The 25194-nt window shown below is 53.7% G+C and overlaps 2 protein-coding genes across 3 annotated transcripts in view; both read right to left on the minus strand.

Annotated features, from left to right (window-relative positions):
- Positions 1–2748: 2748 nt before the first annotated feature.
- SLC2A8 (solute carrier family 2 member 8) lies at positions 2749–8972 on the minus strand. The gene is made up of 10 exons (XM_084236117.1): positions 8911–8972; positions 8668–8830; positions 8246–8452; positions 7602–7701; positions 6681–6880; positions 5945–6088; positions 5733–5841; positions 5049–5222; positions 4495–4640; positions 2749–3309 (listed from the first exon to the last, which is right to left on the minus strand). The coding sequence occupies exons 1-10, from the start codon at positions 8961–8963 to the stop codon at positions 3172–3174; spliced, it is 1434 nt and encodes a 477-aa protein (XP_084092243.1). The 5' UTR covers positions 8964–8972; the 3' UTR covers positions 2749–3171.
- A 2430-nt stretch (positions 8973–11402) lies between these two features.
- GARNL3 (GTPase activating Rap/RanGAP domain like 3) overlaps positions 11403–25194 on the minus strand; it is a gene marked incomplete at both ends in the record, with an annotated part of 120445 nt that continues 106653 nt past the window's right edge. For both annotated transcript variants that reach the window (XM_084238989.1, XM_084238988.1), the window contains 7 exons: positions 11403–11580; positions 11844–11970; positions 13195–13410; positions 13871–14012; positions 14953–15071; positions 16306–16413; positions 24714–24780. In XM_084238989.1, the coding sequence (XP_084095115.1) occupies positions 11403–11580; positions 11844–11970; positions 13195–13410; positions 13871–14012; positions 14953–15071; positions 16306–16413; positions 24714–24780 (957 nt within the window). The remainder of the gene's footprint in view (positions 11581–11843; positions 11971–13194; positions 13411–13870; positions 14013–14952; positions 15072–16305; positions 16414–24713; positions 24781–25194) is intronic.

Genomic DNA, 25194 nt, shown 5'->3' on the forward strand with positions numbered 1-25194 from the left:
TTTCTCACGTCCTCGCTCGTGTAAATGACGCTGCGATGCGTCATTTTTGAATTGATGGTTTTATGTTCTTTGGCTGAATCCCAAAGGTAGGCTTGTTGGATCATACACTAATGCTGTTTTCCGTGTTTTAAGGTAAACCCAAATGACTTTCCAAAATGCCTGCGCCGGTTCACTTTCTTTCCCACCAACAATGCATCAGGTTTCCTCTTCCTACACCTCCTCTCCAGCGCTCGTTGGGCGTCTTTTTCATCTGTGCCACTCTGGCGGTGTGAGCTGCTATCTCATCGCGATTTTGATCTGCATCTCCCTATTTAAAAGGGATAGAGAAAATTTTTCCATGTGTCTGCTGGACTTCTGGTGTGTGTCTGCTGAGGTCTGCCCATTTATTGAATTTTTGTTTATTACTGTTGTGTCTCCTGTTCTTGATCACAGGATCTACTTCCTTTCATGCTTTGTTGCACATTTCCTTCTGGTCCACTGGAATCCAATGACTGGGGCCACTTAAGGCAGAGAGCCACTTGGCTGAGGGGGATCCTGGGAGTGGTGGTTTTAGCAGAATACTGGCTGTGGGCACCTGGTTTCTCCTCAGTGGTTTGAGATGCCCAGGGCTTGGGGTCTTGAGCGTCCTCTCCTTCCTCTGCCTTAAGGTCCAACCTCAGCTATCCTCATGGTCGTTTTGAGCCTTACTGAGAGTAAAGGAAATAAAGCCCCCTTGGTGTGAAAAAGGACAAGGCCTGCAATTTTCAAAGTATAAAAATCTGTTAGCAGAAGAAAACTTCTTAATTTTAAAAGCAGAAGCATGCTTTTGTGGTGTGTAATAGCGTTTGATTACACACCACTATATTGGAGAAGGAATATTCTGTTCCTTGGGGGTCTCTGTGCTACACAGGGACTATTTTGGTGAACTTCCCCAGAGCAATAGTAAAATTTTCCCTCGTGCCTACTGAAGAACTTTCACTACTCAAGCAATTTTCTGATGACCAATTCATTTACAGAGGCATTGCTACTTTAGAAGATAGGAATACATTACTTGGGAAGCACAGTTTATTCTGTCTCAGACCATAGTTAGTCACAGACAGTAGTATTTGTACCAATACAGTTCTTAACTTTGTGGGTCTTCTGTGAATCTTATTGAGATTCCCCTTATTAGGCAGGCTATATCCATAGATCTCTTTGAGATAAGCTTCTGCAAATTGGGGCTTACAATTTGGGGGTTAGAAGTCTACAATTGATCCCATTAAGCTAAAATCAAGGTTTCTGCAGTTACATTCTTTCTGTTGGCTCTAGGGGAGAATCTGTTCCTGGCCTTTTCCAATTTCCAGAGGCTGCCTATATGCCTTGGTTCATGGTCCCTTTCTGCTGGTGCAGGTCTGCCCAGCAACAGAGGCTTTCTTGTTGCCACAATGGCAACCAGGCAACAACAGCAGGTTTCTTCCTTTAGTCTTGCTATTCTTCCTTAGACCACTGGGAGGTAATGCCGCACACATCAGTTGATGCAGTTCCGTCAGTGGTTGCTGGGTGGCATTGGGGCACTCCTCGCCTCAGTCATGTAGAAGCCAGCATTGTCCTGGAAGTTGTTCAGGTGCAGGGAGGGAATTGCAGATTTCTACCCTGTGCTGGGTGAAGCCCATATTCTCTGCACCTACCCTCTAGGGATGTTCCATTTCATAGGGCTTCATGGTCTGTGCCCAGTGGTGCTGGGCTGGGCTCCAGGGGCAGATACAGCACTGTCAGCAGGGAGGGCTCTTGGTCCCTGAGGGGATGGTCCCAAGCGAGTCTGAGATTTCTGAAGCGCATGTGGATTCAGTCATTGGTACATAGGCGGGTGCTGTTAGCAATCAGAAGGTGGTGTGGGTAGGAGTTACTAAGGGAACAGGGTTTAGAATATAAGAAAAATGCATAAAGGCATCAAATGTCCCTTGATGAGGCAGCCCTTGGGCCTCACACCAGCCTTGCCTGCAGCTCCTACCCACTTCCCTCCAGCAGCCTCGCACTCACCAACAGGCAGCATCCACTGAGCCCGTACTCGGTCCCATCTTTAGTTCTGTATAATTATCTCATTCTCACGACAATCCCTTAAGGGGATGGCATCTTTATGGCCATTTTACAGATAAAGAGACAGAGGTTTTGAGACATTGAGTGACTTGTCTAGGCCACACAGACAACCAGCAGTCCCCTCAGAATTTGACCCGAGCTCACTGGTGTCCCTACCGAAAACCAGTGAGGGTGTAGAAGACCTGAGCCACTGTGGTGAGCAGCTTGCCCTGACAGGCACAGGCCACCCTCCCAGTGGCGAACGAGGCTCCCAACACAGCAGGGCTGCTGCGCCTGCAGGAGGCGGGAGGGCACAGGGAGACAAAGCTGTGCGCACCCCCAACTGACCTCCGAGGCTGCTTCTGGAAGTGGGCAGCTGTGAGATTCTTTTATTAATTATCCAAATAAAGGGTTAATATTTGTGCTTATGGTGGTGGCTAATTGAAATAAAGATATTAAAGCAGCCTTTTATTTTTTAAAACAAGATTTGGTGACTAATGGCCCAGAGAACTGAGCCCATGGAAAGAGTTAGAAAGCACCTCCAAGTGCCAAGGCTGAGCCTGGCTGACCATACAAAGTCCACCGAATATTCTTGGCAAGGCCCAGTCCACAGGAGGCGGCTCACGGAAAGGTTGGAAATAGGCCCTTCGCAAACTTTGGCTCTCACAAAAAGGCCATGACCTGATTTTCCAAGTCAAATCTTTATTTGGCAAACAAAGTTCCTTCCTGAGGAAAAACTGTGGGCTGTCACCAGTCTCCGAAAGCATCTCAGCCAGAAAACGAGGCGCCCCCCTCTGTCCCTTCAGTGTCACAACGGAGATGGCCGGAGAGGACTGACCACGGCCGCTGGGCAGGTCTGAGATGTCCCGGCTTCCCAAGCCCGAGCGGCGGTGGAACTGGGCCAGCAGCTGGCACACCTGGTGCCGGGGTTGCTGGGCTAAAGCTCTGGGCAGGAAGGAGGGACCCTGGAAGGGATGTTCCGAGGGGCTCTGGCCTGTATCCTGGCTCCCGGGAGGCCGGGAGCAGGCTGGGGTGCCGGGCTCTGGCCGAGACCTGTTTTGAAGTAACAGGCAGGTTCCGTCCCCTCCGTAGCCCGAGGCCGGCCCAGCGAGGACAGCCGTTGCCAAGTAGGGGCTGTCATCGCCCTTCAAAGTGGGCTGTGATTTGCTCCAAAGTCTTCCCTTTGGTTTCAGGGACGCAGACCAAAGTGAAAAGGACACTGAGGATGCAGAAGGCAGAGGCGAGCCAGAAGGCGCCGTAGGGCCTCAGCACCTCCTGCAAAGAGAGGCCGGGTGTGGAGGCAGAAGGTCAGGGGCGTCAGGAAATCACTGGCCCAGGCCCCAGCCTGCTTGCGGCTATGCTCATTCTGTCTCCCTGGCCTCGGTTCCTGAGCGCAGAGGGTATGACCAGGCCCTCCTGAGGCCAGGCTGAAGTGTGGAAGTTATGGGGCTGGAGAAACTGAGGCTCGCTGAGATGAAGTGACTGCTCTGAAGCCAGGGACCCACTATCTCAGGGCAGCTGCCCCCTGGGTCTGACTCCAGGGCTCAAATCCCACGCTCTGCGCTCCGCTGGGCCCCGTCTCTGTCCCAGAGGAGCAGCGAGCAAGCTGTTCCTTCAGTCAGAGCCTGTCCCACCCGCTCCCTTTTCCTCTGGGACCTGGTGACCACCCCAGGGTCACTGTTAGGTCCTTTGCCTCCTCCTGGGTTTCTTTTCCTTCCTCCTCTGCTGTCAGCCCCTCCAAGTGCCCAGCAGATCATCGCCACCAGACCTCTGTGCTGGTCTCCCCACAACAGACTCGGGGTAGTCCTGCCTGTGTGGGCCCAACCCTGCACAGACCGGGTGTCCACGCCTCTCAGGACGACCCCCCCCACTCCAGCATATGGGGTTCATTCCCCCACTGCTCTCCAGGCCCTTCCCAGCCCATGTCATAAAGAGGACCCTGTCTGTCCCCTTCACTGCCCTCCTTGGCACCTTGAGCAGGCCTGGGTACAGTGCATGCCCAGACGTCGGGGGGAAGGAAAGACTGAACAGACTCTGCTCCAGAACTGCCCCCTCACTCGCTGGGAACCCTGGGGCAGGCCCAGCTCTGTGTCAGTCCGCCCATGAGAAGGTGGCAAGATGATGACCTGAAATAATGTCCCCCCAATTGTAAGAGGGAGGTACTGTCTCCCCCACCAACTTCGGTCAGCAGTCACCCTGGTCACGGGGCAGGGACGTGGCCAAGGGGGAGCTGGAGCCCAGGCCTGACCCCAGCCCAGGGCTCTTCCCTCACAGTCCTGCTTCCCAGCCGTGCGTCCTTCTGCCCACACAGCCCAGGCTCCCCATGTCTCCCCTCCACCCCTCACTAAGATGCCCAGAGTGGAGGGGCCTCAGCCTGTGTGCGAGGCCTTTTGCGGGAGTCATCCTGAAAGTGCTTCTCTGAATACGCGGGGGCGGGGGAGGCATCGGGCCTGCACTCACCATGAGGCTGCTGAATTCCTTTGTTACCAGAAAGGCCATGAGCCAGTTGGTGAGGACGCAGACGCCGGTGGCCACGCCCTTGACGTGCAGAGGGAAGATCTCCGACATGAGGAGCCAGGGGATGGGCCCCCAGCCCACAGCAAAGCCTGCGCAACCAGACAGGTTTCAGCGCCCCAGATCCAGACCCCAGAGACTCCCTGGGCTGAGACGTGCAGGGCGGCCTGGCCGTGAGCCAAGGGCACCTGGATGCCAGCCCGGGCCCCCAGCCCCGCACCTCCTTGCTGTGTAGTCTCTGACCAGCCCCTTTACTTTGTAGGCATCGGGCTTTCTCCCTGTAAAATGGGACGAGGATGGGGCTGCTGGGAGCGCTGCTGTGGGGTTAGGTGTAAGGTGCATAGAAGGGCTTGGATGGGCGCCTGGTGTGCGGGCAGACGTGGGGGCCCATGTGACAGAGTAAGGGCAGGCAGGACAGGACTCACTGGGAGGTAAGGTACCTGGCAGCAACCAGGCCCATCAGGTGGCCCCCACCAACTTCCCCACAGGCCCCTTCTCACCGGCAATGAAGAGGCACATGCTGCCCACCGCCAACCAGGCCAGCCCCACACTGGCATCAGCAGACTCCACAGAGGTAGGCGCCAAGAAGGCCACGTGTGAGGAGTTGCTGGGCCCACCCTGGGTCAGCTTGAAGTAGGTGCCAAAGGCGCTGGTGCTGAACACCATGACCATACCTGCGGGTGAGCAGGGTGGTGGGCAGGTGCGGCGATGGGTACGGGGCAGTGAGGGTGCCCCAGAGCCCTGAGTGGGCAGCACCCACCCTGCCCTGTAGCTTGGACCGCAGACCTCGGCGAAAGAGAAGCTCCCGGAAGCAGAGCGGGTGAGGGAGCAGGATGGGAACAGCAGCTGCTGCACCATCGTAAGCCCCACACCCCCGGCAGTCCTGAAGCTCGTGGGCCTCGCTCGGGTCACCTCCCACTCTTCCACCATTACCCACATTTCACGGAGGGGAAATTGAGCCCAGGTTGGTAGTCACGTACCCCCAAAGCCCACAAGCTTTGGAGTCACTTCCCTGCCTAGGTTCTCAGTTTCCTCATGTAAACTGGGACCCCAGTGGCGCCTTAGAGTAGGTTCTAGTTTTGTTTTTAGGGATGTTGGGCCATGTTCCTCCCACCACCTCCTGGGGGAAGCTGGCCTGGGGCAACCCACTTGCATATGGCTGAGGCCTCTCCCTTGGGCCTTACCTGACAGGGCCAGGAGCAGCCTGCGCCCAGCTTTGTCCATGATGAGGGCCGCCAAGGCCGTGAACAGCACCTGGATGATGCCCACGATGACTGAGGCCAGGCTGCTGTCCTGGGGAGACAGGCCAAGGCCTGTAAGTCAAAGGCCCTGGGACCAGGCCCCATCCACTTGGCATTCGATGAGGTAGGCCAGGTGGGGGCCCAGGCCTCTTTACCTTGAACTTGGCTTCCTCAAAGATGGTTTCTGCATAGAACATGACAGCGTTGATCCCCGACAACTGCTGGAAGGCCATCAGTGAAATGCCAATGATGAAGGGCTTGTAGATGCTGGGCTGCCTCAGCTGGGCCAGGTGGAAGCCCTGCTCACAGACACCTCGCATCAGAGCTGCTCCCCGTCCCAAGGGGGACCCCAGCAGTGTGCCTGCTGACCCGGGGCCTTGGGACAAAGGGAGGTCCCCATTTGTAAGGCAAAAAGTCCTTCACCCCCCGTACCTCTCCCTGCTTTGTTGGGAGAGTCACAAAGATTGCATGAGCCAAGAACAAGGGTTCCAGAAACCCACTCAGCCTCCGCCAGCCCACGGAGTCCTTACTGCCACCACCGGCCTGCCCTATGCCCCCCACTGTACAGGTGGGGAGACCAAGGCCTGAGACGTCTCCCCCTCTCTCTGCCCTGCACTTCCTAGGCCAGAGAGCCAAGTCCTCGAATCTTCGCCTGCATTGCCCTCTGCCCCGATGACCCTTCTCTTTCTGGGACCATAAGAATCAAGGCTCCAGGCATCCCTGTGAGCCCCAAGGCTGGAACACAGCCAACAAGTGGGGCTGGAGCAGACATTTGCCCTCTCACACACAGGAGGACACCGGCCCTGCCCCCTCTGGTGTAGGGTGCTTTGGGAAGTTTGTGCTAGTCTCCCCCAGCGGCAGGGGGCGCTGTTTCACTGCTCTGCCCCTCACCTGGTGCTCAGTCCCCGCCGGGGGCTCTTCCAAGTCCTGTTCGGAACCCCACAGGAACTGCAGGGCGGCCACAGCTTCCTGGTGCTTGTGCTGAGTCAGCAGGAAGCGCGGGGTCTCGGGCATGCAGCACATGAGCAGCAGCATGAGGGAGGGGGGCACGCAGCCCAGCACCGCCAGCCAGCGCCACTCCAGGACCCCACCTGGGCGGGGATGTCAGGCATCAGAGCCGGGGGGACAGCCAGCCTGGACAAATGTCGTCTGGGGCCTGCTGCCAGGCACCTCTCATGTAACCCTTAGTGGAGTCCCTAACAGTGACGGATGAGAGGGGTCCTCCCCTTAAAGACAGGGAGCGTGGGCTCTGGGGGTGGGGAGGTGTCAAGGTCACACAGTGTAGGTGGCAGAGGCTGAAGTCTGCTCCTTCTACTCCAGTTCTGCTGACAGCACATCTGCTTCCACAAGCTTCCCCATGCTGGCCCAGCCCTGCTCCCCTCAAGGTCCCTGGAATCAGCTTCTTTCACACTGCAACTTGCTGACAGTGCAGATCCAGTACTGACATTTCCCAGGGAAGCGTGCGTGGCCTGCCACATTTCTGGCAGGCTTTGGAGCCCTGGGGCACTCTAACTGGCCACTGTATAGGAAGGAACTGACCTAAGCAGTCAGCTGACTTAACCAGCCCTCCTCACATGGGGGACAGGCTGCCTTGGGAAGACACACTTTTACCTTCTCCAGCTCTCCCTGGAACTGAGTCACAAACCCACACATCCTAAGGCCTCAGGGAGGCATTCTGGGAGCCTGGCACCATGAGCACTGGCTGTGTGGCCTTGGACAAAGTCCTTGACTTCTCTGAACACCAATGACTGTTTCTTGAAAACAGCCACCTGACATTAACAGGAGTCAAAAGAGATAAGGTAAGAACTGTACCGGCCAGGTAGGCTAGGAGGATGCCTATGACGACCATCAGCTGCACACAGGAGCCCAGCAGCCCCCGGATGGCAGGGTAGGCGATTTCCGAGATATACACCTGTCAGCAAGTAAGAGGAGACTTGAGGCCCCAGAGCTCCTCAGACTGAAGTCTCAGCCAATCAGAGCTGAGGAGAGCCCCAACTCGGGCTGCTGCAGGCCTGATTCACCCTGAATGGCACCTCTGGGGTAGCAGAGCCCTCCCTGTATCCTCGCAGGCCATTCAGGGGTGGAGGCAGGGAAACTGAGGTACAGAGGGTGCTCTGCCCAGGTGAGAGGCAGAGATGGAACTTCACCCAGGTGCATGCAGCTGCAACCCTGGCCGTGGCAACGCTGCTCTTGCAGAGCGAGAGACGCCCCCGTGAAGAGGCGAAGTCCCGGGCTCCAGTGACAGCTTCCCCACCGACCAGGTGTGCCCGACGCTCGCTTCACCTGCGAAACGGGATGACAGCCGCCCCTCCCGAGGCCCGCGGGGAGAGGGATAACGCTAAGGGCCACGGCACCGGCACCGGGCGGCCAGGAGGCTGCGCGGGAAGAGCCCAGACCCCCGCCCCGGGGGTGGGCAGCGCTTTGCCCCTGGGCTCCTCGGCCGCGAGGCCACTCACCGGGGCCGCGAGGGAGGCGACGCCGCAGGCCAGGCCGGTGAGGAGGCGACCCGCGAGCAGCACCCACACGTCCCGGGCGGCGGTGATGACGGCGAAGCCGGTCACGAAGGGCGCGGCGCAGAGCAGGAGGCTCAGCTGGCGCCCCGCGCGGTCCACGAGCCAGCCGCCCAGCAGGCCGCCCGCCGCGGCGCCCAGGGTCACGACGGCCTGCGGGCGGCGACCGGCTGAGGCGGCCCGGCCGGCGCCCCGCCCCCCCCCCCCCCCCCGCACCTCCGAGGGACGGGGCTGGGGCTGGGCCCGGGAGGGCGCCCCGGGCTGGCTCCGCGCCCGCCCCCGGCCGAGGGGGGCCCCCCGGGGACGCGGCGGGGGCCCCCAGAGCCCACCCGGGGCCCCGGCCCGGCGTGGGGCGCCCGCGGCCTCACCCCGAACCAGGAGGCGGCGGCGTCGTCGAGGCGCGGCGCGGGGGGCGCGGCGCGCCGCAGGCTCGGGATGGCCGGGGAGCTGTAGCCGAGCGCGAAGCCGAAGCTGAGCGGGCCCAGGGCGGCGGCGAAGGCGGCGAGGAAGACGCGGCGGCCGCGGGGCGCGCTGCGGGGGGGCGGCGGTGAGCGGCGCCGGCCGGGGGAGGCCGGGCCGGGCCGCGCCCCCGCCGGTCCCCGCCCGCTCACCCGCCGCGGGGCCGCCCCAGGAGCGGCCGGGTCTCCGCGTCGTCCGGCGTCATGTCCGCCGCCAACGCCCGCGGCCCGCCCGGACGCCCGAACCGCCGGAGCCGCGAGTGCGGACAGCCGCGCCCCCGCGGGGCCGGCCAATGGGCGCCCGCGGGCGGGGCGGGGGCGGGCGGCGCCGCGTGAGAGCAGCCAATAGGAACGCGCGCCGGGGTCGGCGACCGCGCGAAGAGCCAGTCAGAGGCGGGCCCTGGAGCCGCCCCGGGGACGCAGCCAGCCAATGTGCGGGCGACGCGGACTTGGATTCTGGCCCGAGCGCTCCATCAGCCAATAGGCGCGTGGTGCGGGCCTGGAGGCGGGGTGAGAAAGCAGCGTCAGGCTGAGCCGGCCAATGAGCGCGGAGGGCCGGGACTGTCTTTGCGCCCGGAGCCGCCTCTCGCGCGAGCTCCCCGCGGCGCTGGCCCGGGAGAAGGCGGAGCACGTGGGCGGCGCCCTGGGCGTCCAGGCCCGCGCGGCAGCGCCACTGTCCAGCCCAGCTGGTGCTGGAGTTCCGGCTCGGCGCTGCCCGCTGCCCGGGGGTCTGCACTGGGGGTGCCTGACCCCTCGGCCTGCCCAGCTCTGCCCGCTGGAAGCCGCAGGGCGGAAGGTCTCAGCTGTCCTCGGCCGCGCCCTCTCCTCGGGGGCGCCGAGCCTGGCCCGGCCTCTCGCCGGGTGGCCTGGGCAGCCACCTCCGTGCCCGCCACGACCCTGAGGCCCTCGGATGGCCGCGCTGGAGTCCACACTGCCAGGGAGTCCCGAGGCTGATGACCTGTTAGGTGACTAAGGTGGATGAGCTGACTGGGCTTACCTGGCGAGGTCTTTGCTCCCTTTTAAATCCCACCCGCTTCACAGGTGATCCTGACTCGAATCTTCATTTTACTGCCTTCCCACTTTGCGTCCCCTGAGCATTTTAATAGCCAACCTGTGTACGTGTGCGCCCAGGTCGGGACGACGAGGTCAAGGCTCCGAGGAACATCGCCCCAAGGGAGTCCTTCTGCAATGCCTATTGCAGACTCAAGCTTTCCCTATCTGGAGTTTCCAGTTCAGCCTCCGTGAGAAATCTGCATGCTCAGGTGCCCCCTGCCTGCCCTGGAGGGAAGGTGCTTTTGCTGAAATCATCTTTCCTTTTGCTAGTAATCTTGTCCTACCTTTTTGCCTATAAATACCCTCCGCTTTGTGTAAGCCCTTGCTTACCCTAGACAGGCTGCTGCCCACTCATGGCTCACTTAATAAAGCCAACGAGATCTCTAAAATTGTGAATTTTGTTTTTTTAACATTCCTGACACACTGTGGGAGTCATAGTTTCAGTGGAGTGCTGTGTGATTCTGGAAAGATCAGGGCTATGAGATTAAGTTTGGCTTCTAATTCCTCTCTGGGCCTGTTCCTCCTCTTTCTGAGTGGGGATGACCACATCTATCTTCCTGGAGGGATTTAGGGAGCAGCATGTATATGAGTCTAAGCACCTGAGGCACCCAGAGCTAGCGGTGTAGTATGTGAGCGGGAGCAGTCACCTGACTGTACTATCTCCAGTAACTGCCCTTCTGTGCTTCAGCATCTGCATTTATCACGGTGGTGATAAGTGACCCATCCCTTCCTGTTTGCTTTTCTCCCACATGACCTCCTTCTCCAGAGAGTTGGTGGCTAGTGATACCTACTATGGAGTGCTTGACTCTATGGACAAGTTACCGCAGTTACTTAGCCCTGTAACTCAGCCAGAGGGGCATGCAGTGAGGCCTGTATGCACAGGATGAGCCTGTGAGCCCTCGGGTCATGGACCCCTACAAACCTGCTGCTGCCCTCTGGCGGGGGGCTCCCTCCCAGGAGTGTGCAGACTTCACGCCTTGGCAGATATTGCTGCCTCCAGGCCCCCTTTATAAGCAGAGCTCCCATGCCTTATTATTTTTCATGAGTTTCAAGGAAGAAGCAGCAGGAGCTTCTAAGATCTAATCATTCCGTTTTTTTCAAAAGTCGATCAACAGGAAGGCAGCTGGTTCCAATTACAATGAGCTGAGACAGCAACAGGGGCCAAAGGTACAGAAAGCAAGCTTACTTGTAGTAAAATTGAAAAGCAATGGCTTTCTTTTATGAAAGAAACACATTCTGTGATATAAACCAAAGCTATCACGCAGAAATAATTTTTCTGAGTGTACACAAGAGAGGATTGCATCAATAAGAATGAACACTTGATTTATTCAAAGTTTCGCTCTAAAACCTCAGTGAAACCTACCACCTTTATTACAAGGGGACTGATGGTTCCCGAACAGAAGGAAACAAAGGTCAAGAGAAATGGCACCGGACATTGGAGAGTGACCCAAACTGGCCGAGAGTGCAGAGGGTTTGGTCCAATAAGATCACACACAGGCCAAAAGCCACATTTTGTTGAGAAGTGACGTCAGAAGAGGTTAAAGAGTATAAACCCCCATAAGGAAATTAAAGATGGCAAGTAAACCGGCCGTTTACTTCAAGTCAATAATGTCTTCATCCGAGGAGGCCGGGAGTGGAAAGATGCTGCCACCCCACACAGGGCTGCCTTCTCTGTCTGCCCCGGGGTCCTGGTCGGAGCTAGCGGAATGGTAACGCGCCTCTGGGTTGGCTTCAGAACTAGAAGGGCTTTCCAAGGAGCCCGAGGTGATCCTGGAAGAGAAGAGTCACTGTCAAAGGACCCCGGGCGCCCAATGAACTGAGCCTGTGCTGTCTGGCTGTTGCCTGCTCATCTGGGTTCACCCAGCTTCCACCAAGGACATGCCCGAGTCACCCCGTGACCCCTAACAGAGCTCCGGGGAGGAGCTGGATGCTGACCCTCTGCTGTGGCTGGCCAGAGGGGCTGGCCATGGCATCATCAGGCATCAGCAGGGTCTCTGCCCTGAGTAGGGGCTGCTGGGGCTGCTCCCCATTACCTGTCACTGCTAGTTGACCTCACTGCCCCTGGTGTGGGGCCTCCTTGGCTTTCCCCTAGCCGCTTCCGGACTTTGGGCTTGACCTTTGGTGCTCCTTCCGACCTGGGTCCACCTTCATCCGAGAGGCCTGGTTTGAAGGGGAGAATCCTAGGTCAGAGTCATGACCCCAGGGTTGCCATGGGGCAGAAGATGCTTTTTCCTTGCTTGGGGAGTGGTGAATTAGTGGGCTCGAGTCAGGGATGAAGATGATAAAAAATATATATATTTAAATAATCAGCTTTCTTGTTGGTGGAAGGTGTTTGTTTTGGCTGTAAACTATGCTTGGATCACAGACAAAAACAAAACAATAGGCTCAGAAGAGCCAATGAAGGAGGGAAACCTCCACCAGATCCTAGATCCTGGTGCAGGAACTTCATTCTCCAACTCAGAGGGGCCGTTTCTGAAAAGCACAGTGGCTGTAAGATAATGGTTGGCAGGCGAAGCTCTCCTAGGGAATGGTGGGTTAAAAATGCTGATATGCTTATTTTAAAAGCACAGCAGAAGGCACCAACTTTTAGACCCACCGACTCGGCCAACATTGAGGCCTGCCTGCCCGGTGGCCCAGGCCTTCTCCCAGAGTCCCCAGACACAGAACTCCGCGCAGAGGTGTGTCAAGGTCAACCATCCTTGAGGTTTTCTGCCACAAAGCTCCCACTTCAGGGTCTCAAACCATCTGACTGGTTTAACACATCATGCCATTTCTCTTCATTTTATTTTCACTTTCTGAACAAAAAGTTCTCAAGTAGCCTCATCTTTTCACAGCTATCACGGCACTTTACTTTTCTCTGTCCCGGTCTCCCACCTGCATGTTGAGAGACTAGGACGGAACACACCTTGCATCTGAGCCACCCCCACTGTGCTGCCCCTGAGGATGAGGGGCTTCGAGAATACCAGTGGTAAGAACACAGTGATGTAAACTTTTGGATATTCAAGTATAAAATTTATTTGAGAGCTACAGGATATAGATCCTTCTAGACTCTTCTAGAAAAACATCTGTACAGAGACACCTATATTTTAAAGACCTGTCTGAAACTATGTTCTGTTTTGCAAACTACCTTTCCTGACTGATGTGGTTTAGAGACTGCCCACCTGGCTCACAGAGAAGGATCAGTGTTGGGTGACCTGTGCGGGAATCCTCTGTGTGGACGCATGATACTTTCTTTATGAACCCCTCATTAAAGGGGACATTTCTCTCTCTCTCTCTCTCTTTCTCTCTCTCTCTTTCACTGTCAACTCACTGAGGATGATCAACATCCAAAGACAAAGCAGTTGGTACACTCACAGGGAAAATTCAAAAGCCAAGAGTCATTACCCAGCAGCTCCCGGCGGGTCCTGCTTGCTATTTCTTTAATCTCCATGCGGGACAGGGACAAGGAGTGAGTGACAGGAATGGCCGCGATGCCAAGGCCGATGGATGTGGGCGGGGTGATGACCTTGGAGACTAAGGGTGACTTCAGAGGCCGCTCGATGCTTCTGCCCACGAGGTTTCTGAGTGGAATCTTGTACAGATTTTTGGACTGAATTTCACCTGAAATAAGATTTAGAGAAGCTCAGAATTTTAAGAGGAGTTTATATTACTCACAAGAGGATAATTTCTGGTTTCTTGACTTCAGTACATGAAAGAAGATTGCCCATCTTACGCTGGTCTCCCGTCTCATTAAAAACTATAAAATAATGGGGTTTATGACCATCTCCCTTTAGTTGTGAGAACCTACTAGATGGTTAAAGGTCTAGTAGGCACCTGCTGTGGGGAGTGACTCTCTCTAGCCCGCGGCTCCCTTCTCCCACTGAGCAGTTTTTTTTCATTATGGAATTTGTTGCTATCACCTGGTTCCTTGAATGTAGCCAACGCATTCAGATGTAAGGGTTTTTATGGCTTTAATTAGTGACTTCCTCAGGCCATCATCACATGCGGATACTCAGCGATGAACAGAAATCAGAATGGGTTAAACGCATCTATTAATAAGACAGTAAAAACTGGACTTCACCTTCCCCCAGGGAAGAAGGAAATACGGGGGTGTCTCGGCCCGGGGGTGTCTGAGGAGAGTTGTGGGCGCTGGTCCCCTTGGAGTTGCCTCCAGACGAGACCTCATCGCGCACAGTGGCGGCAGCTGTGAAGTAGATGTCGGACTAGGAAGAAGCAGAAAGCGTTACTGGACTTGCTGGCATCCAGGCCCTGCCCCACAGGCCTGCCTTCACCCCGGGAAGCCTTCAGCCACCTGGTGGGGGGCTTCCTAAGCTGGCCTGGCCAGGCAGTTAGGAGGTTTCTGAGGATGTAGTTTCCTGCTGCTTTCCCTCGTCTCCTTGTTGGTGTACAAGAGAGAGAATCAATTCCCCAACACACACTCTTCTCTCGGGGGCACCGGGGGGCTGGAAGTGAAGTGATTTGGGATTCCTATGCGAAAGGGTCATTCATTCACTGGTTCCACAAATACTCTGCTCCCAGAGCATCTGCGCTGGAGCCCCCACAAGAGCCCATCCTCGGGGACCTTACAAGCTGGCTGTTAAAGCCGCGATTAAACTGAAATGGGGTTTAAGTTTAATCAAAATTCACCCATCCTGAATGTTTTACTACATGATTGCCTGTGCTCTTGAGGTTACTTGCATGGGTAGGAGCTGCGCCCTGGAAGGCCGGGCGAGCTGGGTCACCGTGTGTCTCCTAATCTGCATCTCTGCGCAAACTCTGCATCCTAGACATGGTGATTCAGTCAACCACGTTTCATGGGGTACAAATTCCACTTGAAAGGAAGCGCGGCACTACGAGCTCTTACTCTCCTGGGCCTGGACTGATCTCGGTGTGACAGTGACGCTGGCCTGTCTCAGGGATTTCTCTTTTCAGCTGAGTGCTCCCCAACTGCTACCAGCTCCCAACAAAACTAAGGAGGGGCGTTTCGATGCCCAAATAGGCCACACACAAAATCCAACCCGGTCTGTTTTCATCTGACTTCCAGTTTTTGACATTGTGGTGTTGTCACCATCGGCCCAGCCTGATGAGAGGAGCACCCCTCCCCTCACCTGGGCCTGGGGTTCCCAGAGCCCCTCAGGCAGGAGGAGGTCCAGGGCTACTCACCCTGGAGGCCACGAGCTGCAGCTGAGGCACGACCGCTGTGTGGACCAGGTTCCCGTTCACCACCAGGCGGATCTCCATGGAGTCGGTGGTGAAGGCCAGGAGGTACGGGAAAGCGCAGACTGCAAGGGAAGGGGCGCGTGGGCTGCTGGCCCGCTGGCTTGTGCTCTGGGGCCCCACAGCTGTCCCCCATTCCTTCTGGCTGCTCCAGGAATTTGCATCTCTACCCGTCCTCCCACACCACAGCCCGACCAGCCCTGCCAGCGCCTCGCATGGGTCCTCACTTTCCTCTCAGACACACTGCGTCCAGACAATAACTCTACACACTTGGGACGCTTTGATTTACAATTTTTCGACTTTCTGACGGTGTGAAAGAGATGCACACGTGGGAGAAGCCACACCTGGAAGCTGCATCCTTCCCAGCCTGGTGAGGTGTGGGGTGGGACGCCCCCTCATGCTGGGTGGCGGCTCCCCCCAGTCCCGCCATCACGAGGGGGAACAGCCGACTCACTACAGATTATTTTTCACTTTCAGCCTGGTAGTCAATATTTCACCTGGGATAGGCAATGCTTTATTCTAAAATAAGCTTCGTAGGAGATGATCCTGCCAAACTACAGGCCAGTGTAGACGTTCTGAGGACGTCCCAGGAAGGCGAGGCTAAGAAGATAGCTATGGCTATCTGCTAGGGTGGGCGTATTCCACACAGGTCTACTGACAGCATTTCCAGCTCGTGAAAGGTTTATCATGACCTGACCCTGCCGTAAGCCGAGTAAGGGCTGCCATGCTCACCTATCAACAGATAGTTTTACCCGGTGGAAACAGTGCTAACGAGAACATTCTCAGCTCTGGTGTGACTCTCACCAGGCAAATGCCCAGCTGAGGATCTGGAGCCAGAACTGAGGCACCTCCATCACCCCCCTACATTTCAGTGGCCAGCAAAGCACCTGTGTTTCTGTGATTCTAGACTCGTGAGCTTCAAAGTAGCTAAGAATGGTGCTGAATATATCTTCCCCAAGTCAGTCGGCATGTTAAGGCAGCATTTCTTGCTCTTGGATTTTAGAAAAAAGAAAGTGGGGTCCAAAAAATAAAGTGATATTGAGAGATACCCAATTGCTGAAAAAATGAGATTTAATTGTTCTCAATTGCTCACATGCTCAGACATTGAGAACTGAGAAGACAACAGTCCCCAAGGGGGGACAAAAAAACAAAACAAAACACTAGAAGAAGAACACTTTGAGTAGTCCTTGTCCTCGCATAATTCATGACACTTAGCAGCAGGCAGCGAGCACGCTTCCACAGCACCGAGGGCTTAGATGCAGCTACCGGACAAGAGTGTTATGACAAAGGTCATCTTACCAATCGCGTAAGGAGCCTGGTTCCAACAGAACTGGAAATCAGATGCCGAGGGTTGAACCAGAAAAGAGCCCCCATTAAATGGGCAAACCTTTTTGTAGATGCAACTGTCTGCAATGAAACAAAGTAACCCACGACATTAGAGACAACACACATCACTGTAGTCAGGTTAACCAACAGGCCCCAAGCGGGGCCCCTCACCAGCTCAGTCTTTATAGCCATCTGAACACCCCCCTGGAGCCAGATGCTCAGGGTTGGGGCCGTGTGAGCCAGAGTAGTATTACTCCTATGAGGAATAATAGCTGCCCCTTTCGGAGAATCTACTATGTGCCAGGCTCTGAGGTATAGAAACACAATGCTGTTGAGTCTGTATGATGACAGGCAATATTGGCTCGCTCGCTTGGCAGATGAGAAAATCGAGGCTAGGAGAGGTGAAGCAGCCTGTCCAAAGTCTCACCAGTCCTGCAAGGGGAGGTAGGACTGGAACGCAGGTCTGCTGGGCGGCACAGAAGGGGCACTTGATGGCAGCTCTGGATGCGGGAAGACCTCCTAAAGGCGATTCAGCAGGACTAGTGTGGTGGGGGCTGTATAAACCCCCACCTCCAAAACTTTATTAGGAAAACTTGAAGCCACATGCCTGTATCACCTTGGGGAACCCGAGCCAGCATTAGGTTAAAGCCAGGTTCATTCATTATCCTGCTCTTGGCCCTCCTGCTCCAAGCTTCAACACAACTACAGCACGCTCAGAGTCTCCAGGGCAAGACAGTCCATAGGGAAACCAAGGTCTCCCATATTCCAGAAGCTCATCATGGTTTAGTCACACAATTGTATTTTAGAATTCTTTTTGAAACGCGGTTGTTCAGATATAATTTATACAAGAGTGAAAGTTCATCCTTTTTAAGTGTGCAATCCAATGACTTGTAGTATATTTATAGAGCAGTGTCACACTTTCATCACCCTGAAAGGAAACCCTGTGCCCACTAAGCAGCTGCTTCTCATTCTCACCCCTCGCTTAGAGAACCCCTGACTTCGTCCTGCTCTCTGGACAGCCCATATAAATGGTAACATACAATACGTGGCCTTCCTCTGTCTTCTTGCCTGGGGCATATCATTTCTGAGAGCTTCAACCATATGTGTGTGCCCATTTATTTATTATGCCTGAATAACATTCCATCTGTGGTCAGACCACACTCAGTGATGGGCACTGGGTGGCCTGTGCTTCTGGCTACTGTGAGTAAGCTGGGTGGGCACACGCTTCAATTCTGGTGACTATCTAGATACCTAGGAGAGAAAATGCTGGGTCATTTGTAAGTGATACAATTTTACTTTATTTAGAATGTTATTTACTTTTGAACACTATGAATTTTATCCATTTCTCCTGTGTGTTGTACAAAATGTGAGAAACAAAGAGAAACACAAAGATTAAAAAAATATCTGCAATTCTGCTTCCAGTGAGAAGTGCTGACAACATTTTGGTGTTTCTCCATCAGGTATTTTTTTATTAAATTATATTGATTTATATATTATATATATATATTTAAGCGTATGCATATATTTTTAAGTATATACTATATAACGTACTTCTAAGCCCTTTTTAGAACATGAGTAGTTAAGTTACTGTTTTTCAGTGATTTGAATGTAAAAAATGTATTTACCAGTCCTCTCCTGTTTGCATTTAGTTTGTATCCTAAGCTTTCTGCCTTATAAATAACACTGTAACAGATGTTCAGCATTCCTCGTCATAGTTTGCTTATTATTTCTTTCTTTCTTTTTTTTTTATTTTGTTTTATTTATTTATTTATTTATGCAAGCACTGGGTACAGTCAGAAGAGCGGGAGCGTGAGAGAATTCACCAGAGCCAGAGCGGGGAGCAGAGCAGGCAGAAGGACCGAAGTACACTGCTGAGGGGAGCAGCGGGCGGCAGGAGAGGTCTGCGCACCATGCGGGACCCTCCTCCGGTGGCCGGGGAGCAGCGGGGAATCGAACCGGCGCTGCAGAGGCCGCGGGCAGCCTCGCAACCCAGCGCTCAACCGCTACACCACCGGGGAGGCCCTGCTTATTATTTCTTAAAATAATTGTCTGGAAGGAAATACACTAAAATGTTATATGGCTCATTGGGGTGAAATTATGGATAAAAATGTTCTACTTTGTTCCCTAAGTTTTTTTTTTTTAAAGCAGTCTTGAGATATAAATGGCAAGCAGTGAAGTGCATATATCTGAAGTTATACTCTGTTAAGTTTTGACAGGTGTCTGCATCCTTGAAACCATCATAGTATAGACTTTTTGTCTTCTTTCACCTAGACTACTTATCTGAATTCCCTATTGTTACTGTGTCTCAACAGCTCATTCCCTTTTCATGGCAGAAATATGAGTATTTAATCATTTACCTGTTGACAGATAGATGAGTTATCTATTGCTGTGCAGCAAATTATCCCAGCCTGGGTCGACAGACATTTATTATCTCACAGTTCCTGTAAGTCAGGAATTCAGAGGTGGCTTGGAAGTGGGAGATTCTAGTTCAAGGGCTTCCATGAGAGACAGATGACCTGTGGTCAGAGTTCCCTGAGGGTTTGACTGGACCCTATGTGGGTGGCATCCCGGGCAGGAAGCCTTCATTCCTCACCCCACAGACCTCTCCATGGGGCTCCTGGTGTGCAAGTGACACAAGGAAGGCGACTGGGGTTGCCATGTTTTTTTTTTTGTCTAGTTCCAGAAGTTACCCCCTCCACTTCTGCCATACTGTGTTCACTAGAAGCCAATCACTAAGGCCAGCCACATTCAAGGGGCGCAGATTGGAGTTCCACCTCTCGAAGGGAGGAGTCTCAAGGAACTTGTGCACCACTACCATGGACACTTGGGGCATTTCCACGTTGGGCTAATAATATAAACGCTGTTGCTAGGAATGACAGCATACAAATCTTTGTGGTGGTGGTGGGGGCATGTGCTTTCATTCCCTTTCAGACCCAGAGTGGGTTGGCTGGGACCTGTAGTAATTGTCTTTTTTTTTTTGACCTTTAGAAGAAAAATTATGTTTATTTGTTAAAATTCCCTTTTACAGAGTCACTGACAATCTAAGAATATACCCTTACATCACCACATGTATAGGACTACTAGGTAATAAGAAACACTAGACCAGGACCTCTCTCGTGGTGCAGCGGTTGAGCGCTGGGTTGCGAAGCTGCCCGCAGCCTCCGAGGTGCCGGTTCGATGCCCGGCTGCTCCCCGGCCACAGGAGGAGGGTCCCACATGGCGCGCAAACCTCTCCTGCCGCCCACTGCTCCCCTCAGCAGTGTACTTCGGTCCTTCTGCCTGCTCTGCTCCCCGCTCTGGCTCTGGTGAGTTCTCGAGCTCTCACGCGCTTCTGACTGTACCCAGTGCTTGTATAAATAAATAAAAATAAATCTTTAAAAAAAAAAAAGAAACACTAGACCAGTGTCAGCCCACCTATAACTAAAAAAGTGAGAGGTCTGGCAACCTGCGACCTTGAACTGGAATACACAAGGTGGAAAATGAGTGAATGAATGAATACAAACTGTTTGGTTCTAGAAGTGTTTTGGGTCTTTAGAAATTGGTGCTGTTGTTATGACCAGAGATACTTGCAGGAACTTAATTCTTTTTATACCAAATTGTCTAACTTTTTGAGGAACTGCCAAACTAAGTACCAAAGTGGCTGCAGCATTTTACAGCATTTTACATCCCACCAGGAGAGGCCCACTTCCTCTGCATCCCATCAACACTGCAGGGGCCAACTGTTTTCATTTTAGCCCATCTACAGGGGTGCGGCGGTGTCTCGAGGGTTCATGTTGCCCTAACTGCTACCGATGCTGAGCATCCTTTTTGAGCTTATTTACCAGACACATATCTTCTCTGGTGAGATGTTTGATAAGTGTGTTTTGCCTTCTTTTTAATTGAGCTTTTATTTTCTTAAGTTTTGAGAGTTTTCTGTGTTTTCTGGATACAAATCCTTGTATCCAAATACACAATGTGCAAATGCTTGCTCTCTGTGGCTCATCTCTTAAACACTATCTTTCGAGGAACAGAAGTTCTTAGCTTCGAATTTACTAATTTTTCTTTCCTGGGTTGTGCTGTTTGTGTTATATCTAAGCAATTTTTGCCATGGTCATAAATCTTTTAGGTTTCCTTGTGGAAGTTTCATGGTTTAATGACCCATTTTGAATTAATTTTTTAAAAAGATTTATTTATTTATTTGTTTGTTATTATTTATTTATTTTATTTTATTCTGGGTACAGTCAGAAGCGCAGGCGGGTGAGAGAATTCACCAGAGCCAGAGCGGAGAGCAGAACAGGCAGAGTGACGAAGCATACTGCTGAGGGGAGCAGCGGGCGGCAGGAGAGGTCTGCACGCCATGTGGGACTCTCGCCGGTGGCCAGGGATCAAACCGGTGCTGCAGAGGCCACGGGAAGCCCTGCAGCCCAGCGCTCAACCACTGTGCCACCAGGGGAGGCCCTGAATTAATTTTTTTTTTTATCTGATGGAAGGTCTAGATCAAGATTCTTCATTGTTTTTATTTATTTATTTTTTTTCCCCCTAAAGATTTATTTATTTATTTATACAAGCACTGGGTACAGTCAGAAGCGCGGGAGGGTGAGAGAACTCACCAGAGCCAGAGCAGGGAGCAGAGCCGGCAGAAGGACCGAAGTACACTGCTGAGGGGAGCAGCGGGCGGCAGGAGAGGTCTGCGCACCATGCGGGACCCTCCTCCGGTGGCCGGGGAGCAGCGGGGAATCGAACCGGCGCTGCAGAAGCTGCGGGCAGCCTCACAACCCAGCGCTCAACCGCCGCGCCACCGGGGAGGCCCTCTTCATTGTTTTTATTTTGCATGTGACTATCCAATTATTCCAGTATATTTGTTGAAAAGATTCACTCAATTATGTATGGTTCTATTTCTGGATTCTCTTGATTTGTCTATCACTTTTGTTTTGGATGTGTTCACTTACTTTAATAACACTACCTTTACTGTGACTCACCATGGGATGTAAATTCAGGTTAGGCAGAGAATTTCACAACTGCTGCACAGCGTTCTTCAGTATCTCAAAGTCTGTACATAACATCGGCTTGAACCAGCTTTCCCTAAATCATTAACTGCTTCTATTGCAGGTAATTTGTTTCGCTCAGCACTTAGAATTCTTACAGAGAAAATCCTGCTCTCAGCTGGGGAGAGGCAGGCTTGGGCTCCGACGCCAGCCCTGGGGCTCAGAGTCAGTGCTGCGCTCATTCTTACAGATCAGCTAAGAAACCTAACGAAACCCTGGGCTTCCAGGAGGTACCCCCTGTGGATAAGGGGGACGACCACCGCTGTCATAGACAGCATGAGAGAACTCCTATGTGAGATGCAGGGTCCCATCAGAGCCCCTCAGACCTATGGGGCAGGGCGTTCCTAAAGGATTTGGGGGCAGAGCATCTGATGAGCCTGGGGCTGCACTGAGATGCTGTCCTGCTGTTCTGCCCCACTTGCACCCCACAGCACAGGCTGTGGCCCCAGCTCTGGCGTCTGGACCCTCTCCCCTCTCAGAGGCAGGGAAGCCTCGATTTCAACACTAGGAGTTTTGAGAAAAGACAGAGGACACAGCAAAAGATTGCAGATGACAGGCTGTCACTGGAAATTTGCTGCCCAGAGAGAAGGGAGCTCAGAAGCAGACATGGATGAGAGAGCAGAGGCAGGTGGTCCCATGACAAACCCTCTCTGTGCGTTGTTGAGCTGAGTCAAACCTTGTGCCCCGGGGATGCTCCTGCCGCTGCCCCTCACACCCTCCTCCTCCAGTTTTCTTCTCTCCTGCTTCCGTCCCCCTACCCGGTGCCCCTCTCGCTCTCACCTCTCTGTTCTTCTCAGTCTACCTGTCACCACCTCAGTGTCAGCCTCTTCTTGCCCTCTCCCCTCCACATGCCTCACCCTCGGCATGGCCTCAAGGCCTGGGGCTCACAAGCAGCCTTTCTCCCGAGCTCCGCACCCAAGGAAGGAACTTCCCACTGTGCCTCCTCCTTCCCCGTCCAGCTGGTGGAGAACAGGGTGACAGGGACTGTTTCTAAGGTTGACAGCACGTCTCTCTAGGTGGACATGTCTGTGGCAATTACTAGCTGGGAGCTGAGTGAACACTCTGATGAATTGGGAATAAGCAGGGGAGGGTGGTTTCGCGGCCTCGCAGGCCTGAGATGTCTTTGTGCTCTTCCCATCACTCACCCGCAGGGTCACACTCCTGAGCTTAAATGCGGCCGTGTGGGGTGCAAGCGGCACGTGCATGAGCGTTCCTTGTCTGATCAGCTTGAAAATGTCATGAAGAAGTCCAGGGCTCACCCTTAGCCCTAAAATTTATGCTTTGCCTTAAAAGTAGGTCCCGGCTGCGTGCTAAGGTCACAGCCAAATTTTCCTTTTCTTCTGTTTTGCAGCAAAGACTGGCCCTGACTTTCAAGAATGAGATTAGAATGTCATTAATGTATTGATCTCCATGCTGCCCCCCAGTTACCTCACAAACACACTTTCTTCAAATAACCTATTTGAAAAGCTACAATCTCTGATATAAAATAGTTTCTCTGACGCTCTAAGTTATTTCTCACTTGGCTTCATTTGTTACTAGAAAGGAACAGACTTAAACGCTAACAATCAGTCCCATGAAGGGTGGAGGGGCCGTGGACGGCGATGGAGGACTCAGGGTGCCTAGGTGGTAGGACTGTCTGGGGACATACATCCGAAAATGTGTGACCCCTACCTCTTGTCACATAAAAGCTATTGTTACTTCAATTTCAAAAAAGTCAGCTTCAAATCTGGGGAGGAACAGAGCCAGGGGACACACCTTGCTGAGACGCCTGCTCTGTACAGGTGTCTGAGATCAGGACACATGACCAACTCCAGTAGGTGTGCGGATGCTACACACATGTGAGCTTGCAAGTCACCTGTAACCGTGGGAGAGCTATGGCGGCTTCTGGGACCCTCTGCAGGTGCCTGCCAACTTGCTAGGAGAAGGCGGCAGATGGAAAATGAGAGGCAGATCCTGTAACCCAAGACATGGCATGGTTTGGGGAAGAATGAGTTGAGTCTAGGAATCTCTCAGGTGGTCAACACCTTGTCATGTGTGGGAAATTAAGAGACAGATGCCTTCTGATGAACTGGTGGATTTACCACATACCCAGACATAATCACACATGGATATGGAGACACACACACACACACACACACACACACACACACACACACACACCCCCATCCTGAGACGGAATCAGAGCCTGAAGTGGGAGCTGAGGATGTGGACCCCAAGGAAGGGGCTCCACCAACTGGCACGGCGCTGTGGCCCCCGCCTGAGTCTGTGACCTCGGACCTGTCATTCATGCTCATGTCCAGGCTTCCTTCTCATGGGGGGTTTGTTCTCTCACTTGAAAGGCTCTCCCTCTTTCTGTTCTTGACTCCTCTCCCACCTGAGATTCCTCCATCCTTTCAAGCAGTTAAATTTAGGCAAGAAAAATCACAGGTCTGTTTTAAAGCATTCTGCCACAAGATTTTTTCTCCTAGATTTTTCCACAAAGTGAAAAGACCACGCTTTAAAGAGACTGTCATCTTATAGACGTGACCCGAGGCACATGGGCTCCTGCTGCCCATCTACCCGGCTGCAGCAGCTGCCTGAGCACAAGCACAGGAGCCACGGGGCCCACGGTGCCTGGTCCTGCCCTGCTGGAGACATGGAGCGTGAGGGGCGGGCGAGGCTGCGGCCAGGATGTGCTATAAGAACAGCCCATCGAATCGGCTTCCTGCCTTGTGCTCTGCCTTCTCTTATTCTCCACAAATCTGGAATTTTGAAAGATGCTGTTTACCAAATACATTTCTCTACTTTGTGATTACCTTTCCTGTGTTCATCACAGATTAATCAAGATATCTGTCTTCAGTACTCTGACCAGAGTTGCTTCCCTAATTCAATATAATTCTAGACTGAGGAAAAAAAAAGTGCTGTTGAGGGCGCGTGGGCACTCCTACCCAGGAAAACAGCTTACTACTGTAAGTCTTAAAAAAATCCTCTTGACTGACGTATAACATTTGAAATGCTGAAAAGCGTTGAAGACCCTATTTGGCACTTTTGGTGTCCCCCAAGCCCACCCTGCCAGCTAAGGCAAGCAAGCCCAGTTGAGGCGGAGATGCCAGGTCGGAGCTGATTTCGCTGAGACCCGAGAAATAGCAGCACAGTGGCTGCGGTTACATGCCGGGTGCTGGAGCCCAGAGGGCCCGGATGCGGACGGGGCGGCTGCTGTGCCGCTGCGGGCCGTGAGGAGGCGGTTCACCTCTCCAGGCCTCACTGCCTTCTCTCTCACCTAAGGAGTGCAAGCAGGGCACGAGGAGGACACAGCAGCACACGTGAGGTGATAGCCCTTCTAATCGCCCAGACAGAGACAGAAGCGCCCGCACTTACAGTTGTAGCACAGGAGCAGCCCAGCTTCCCCGTCTTCGTACACATCAATAGCTGCAACAAAATGAACCTGCAATGAGAACGGGCAAGGGTCGTGGGCAGGCTGGACACCGGCGCCACGAGAAGACTATCTCAAGTTCCGGGGGCTTGGCAGTAGCCCCGGCTCTCTAAACTCGGGGGCTGCGGGGTCACTTCTACCTCCCGGCAGGCAGGATGCACACAGCCGGGCTGAGCCTGCGCTATGCAAGAAACGCCTCTCCTTCTTTCTCTTCCTCGCGCCGTCTTTGAGAAGCGGGGAGACAGACACCTCCGCTGCCTTCAAACGTTTCCAGTCTGCAGCGTGCTCCAGTTCCCAGAGCATTGTCATGTCAACCCCAGAAAGAGAGGGTGTGACTCCCATTTTACAGGTGAGGAAAGTGAGGCGCCGAGAGGTGCCGCCTCTCCCAGCTCGCCGCCAGTGAGTGCACAGCCAGGGTTCCACCAG

Source organism: Talpa europaea (assembly GCF_964194135.1).
Source record: "Talpa europaea genome assembly, chromosome: 7".
NCBI lineage: Eukaryota > Metazoa > Chordata > Mammalia > Eulipotyphla > Talpidae > Talpa > Talpa europaea.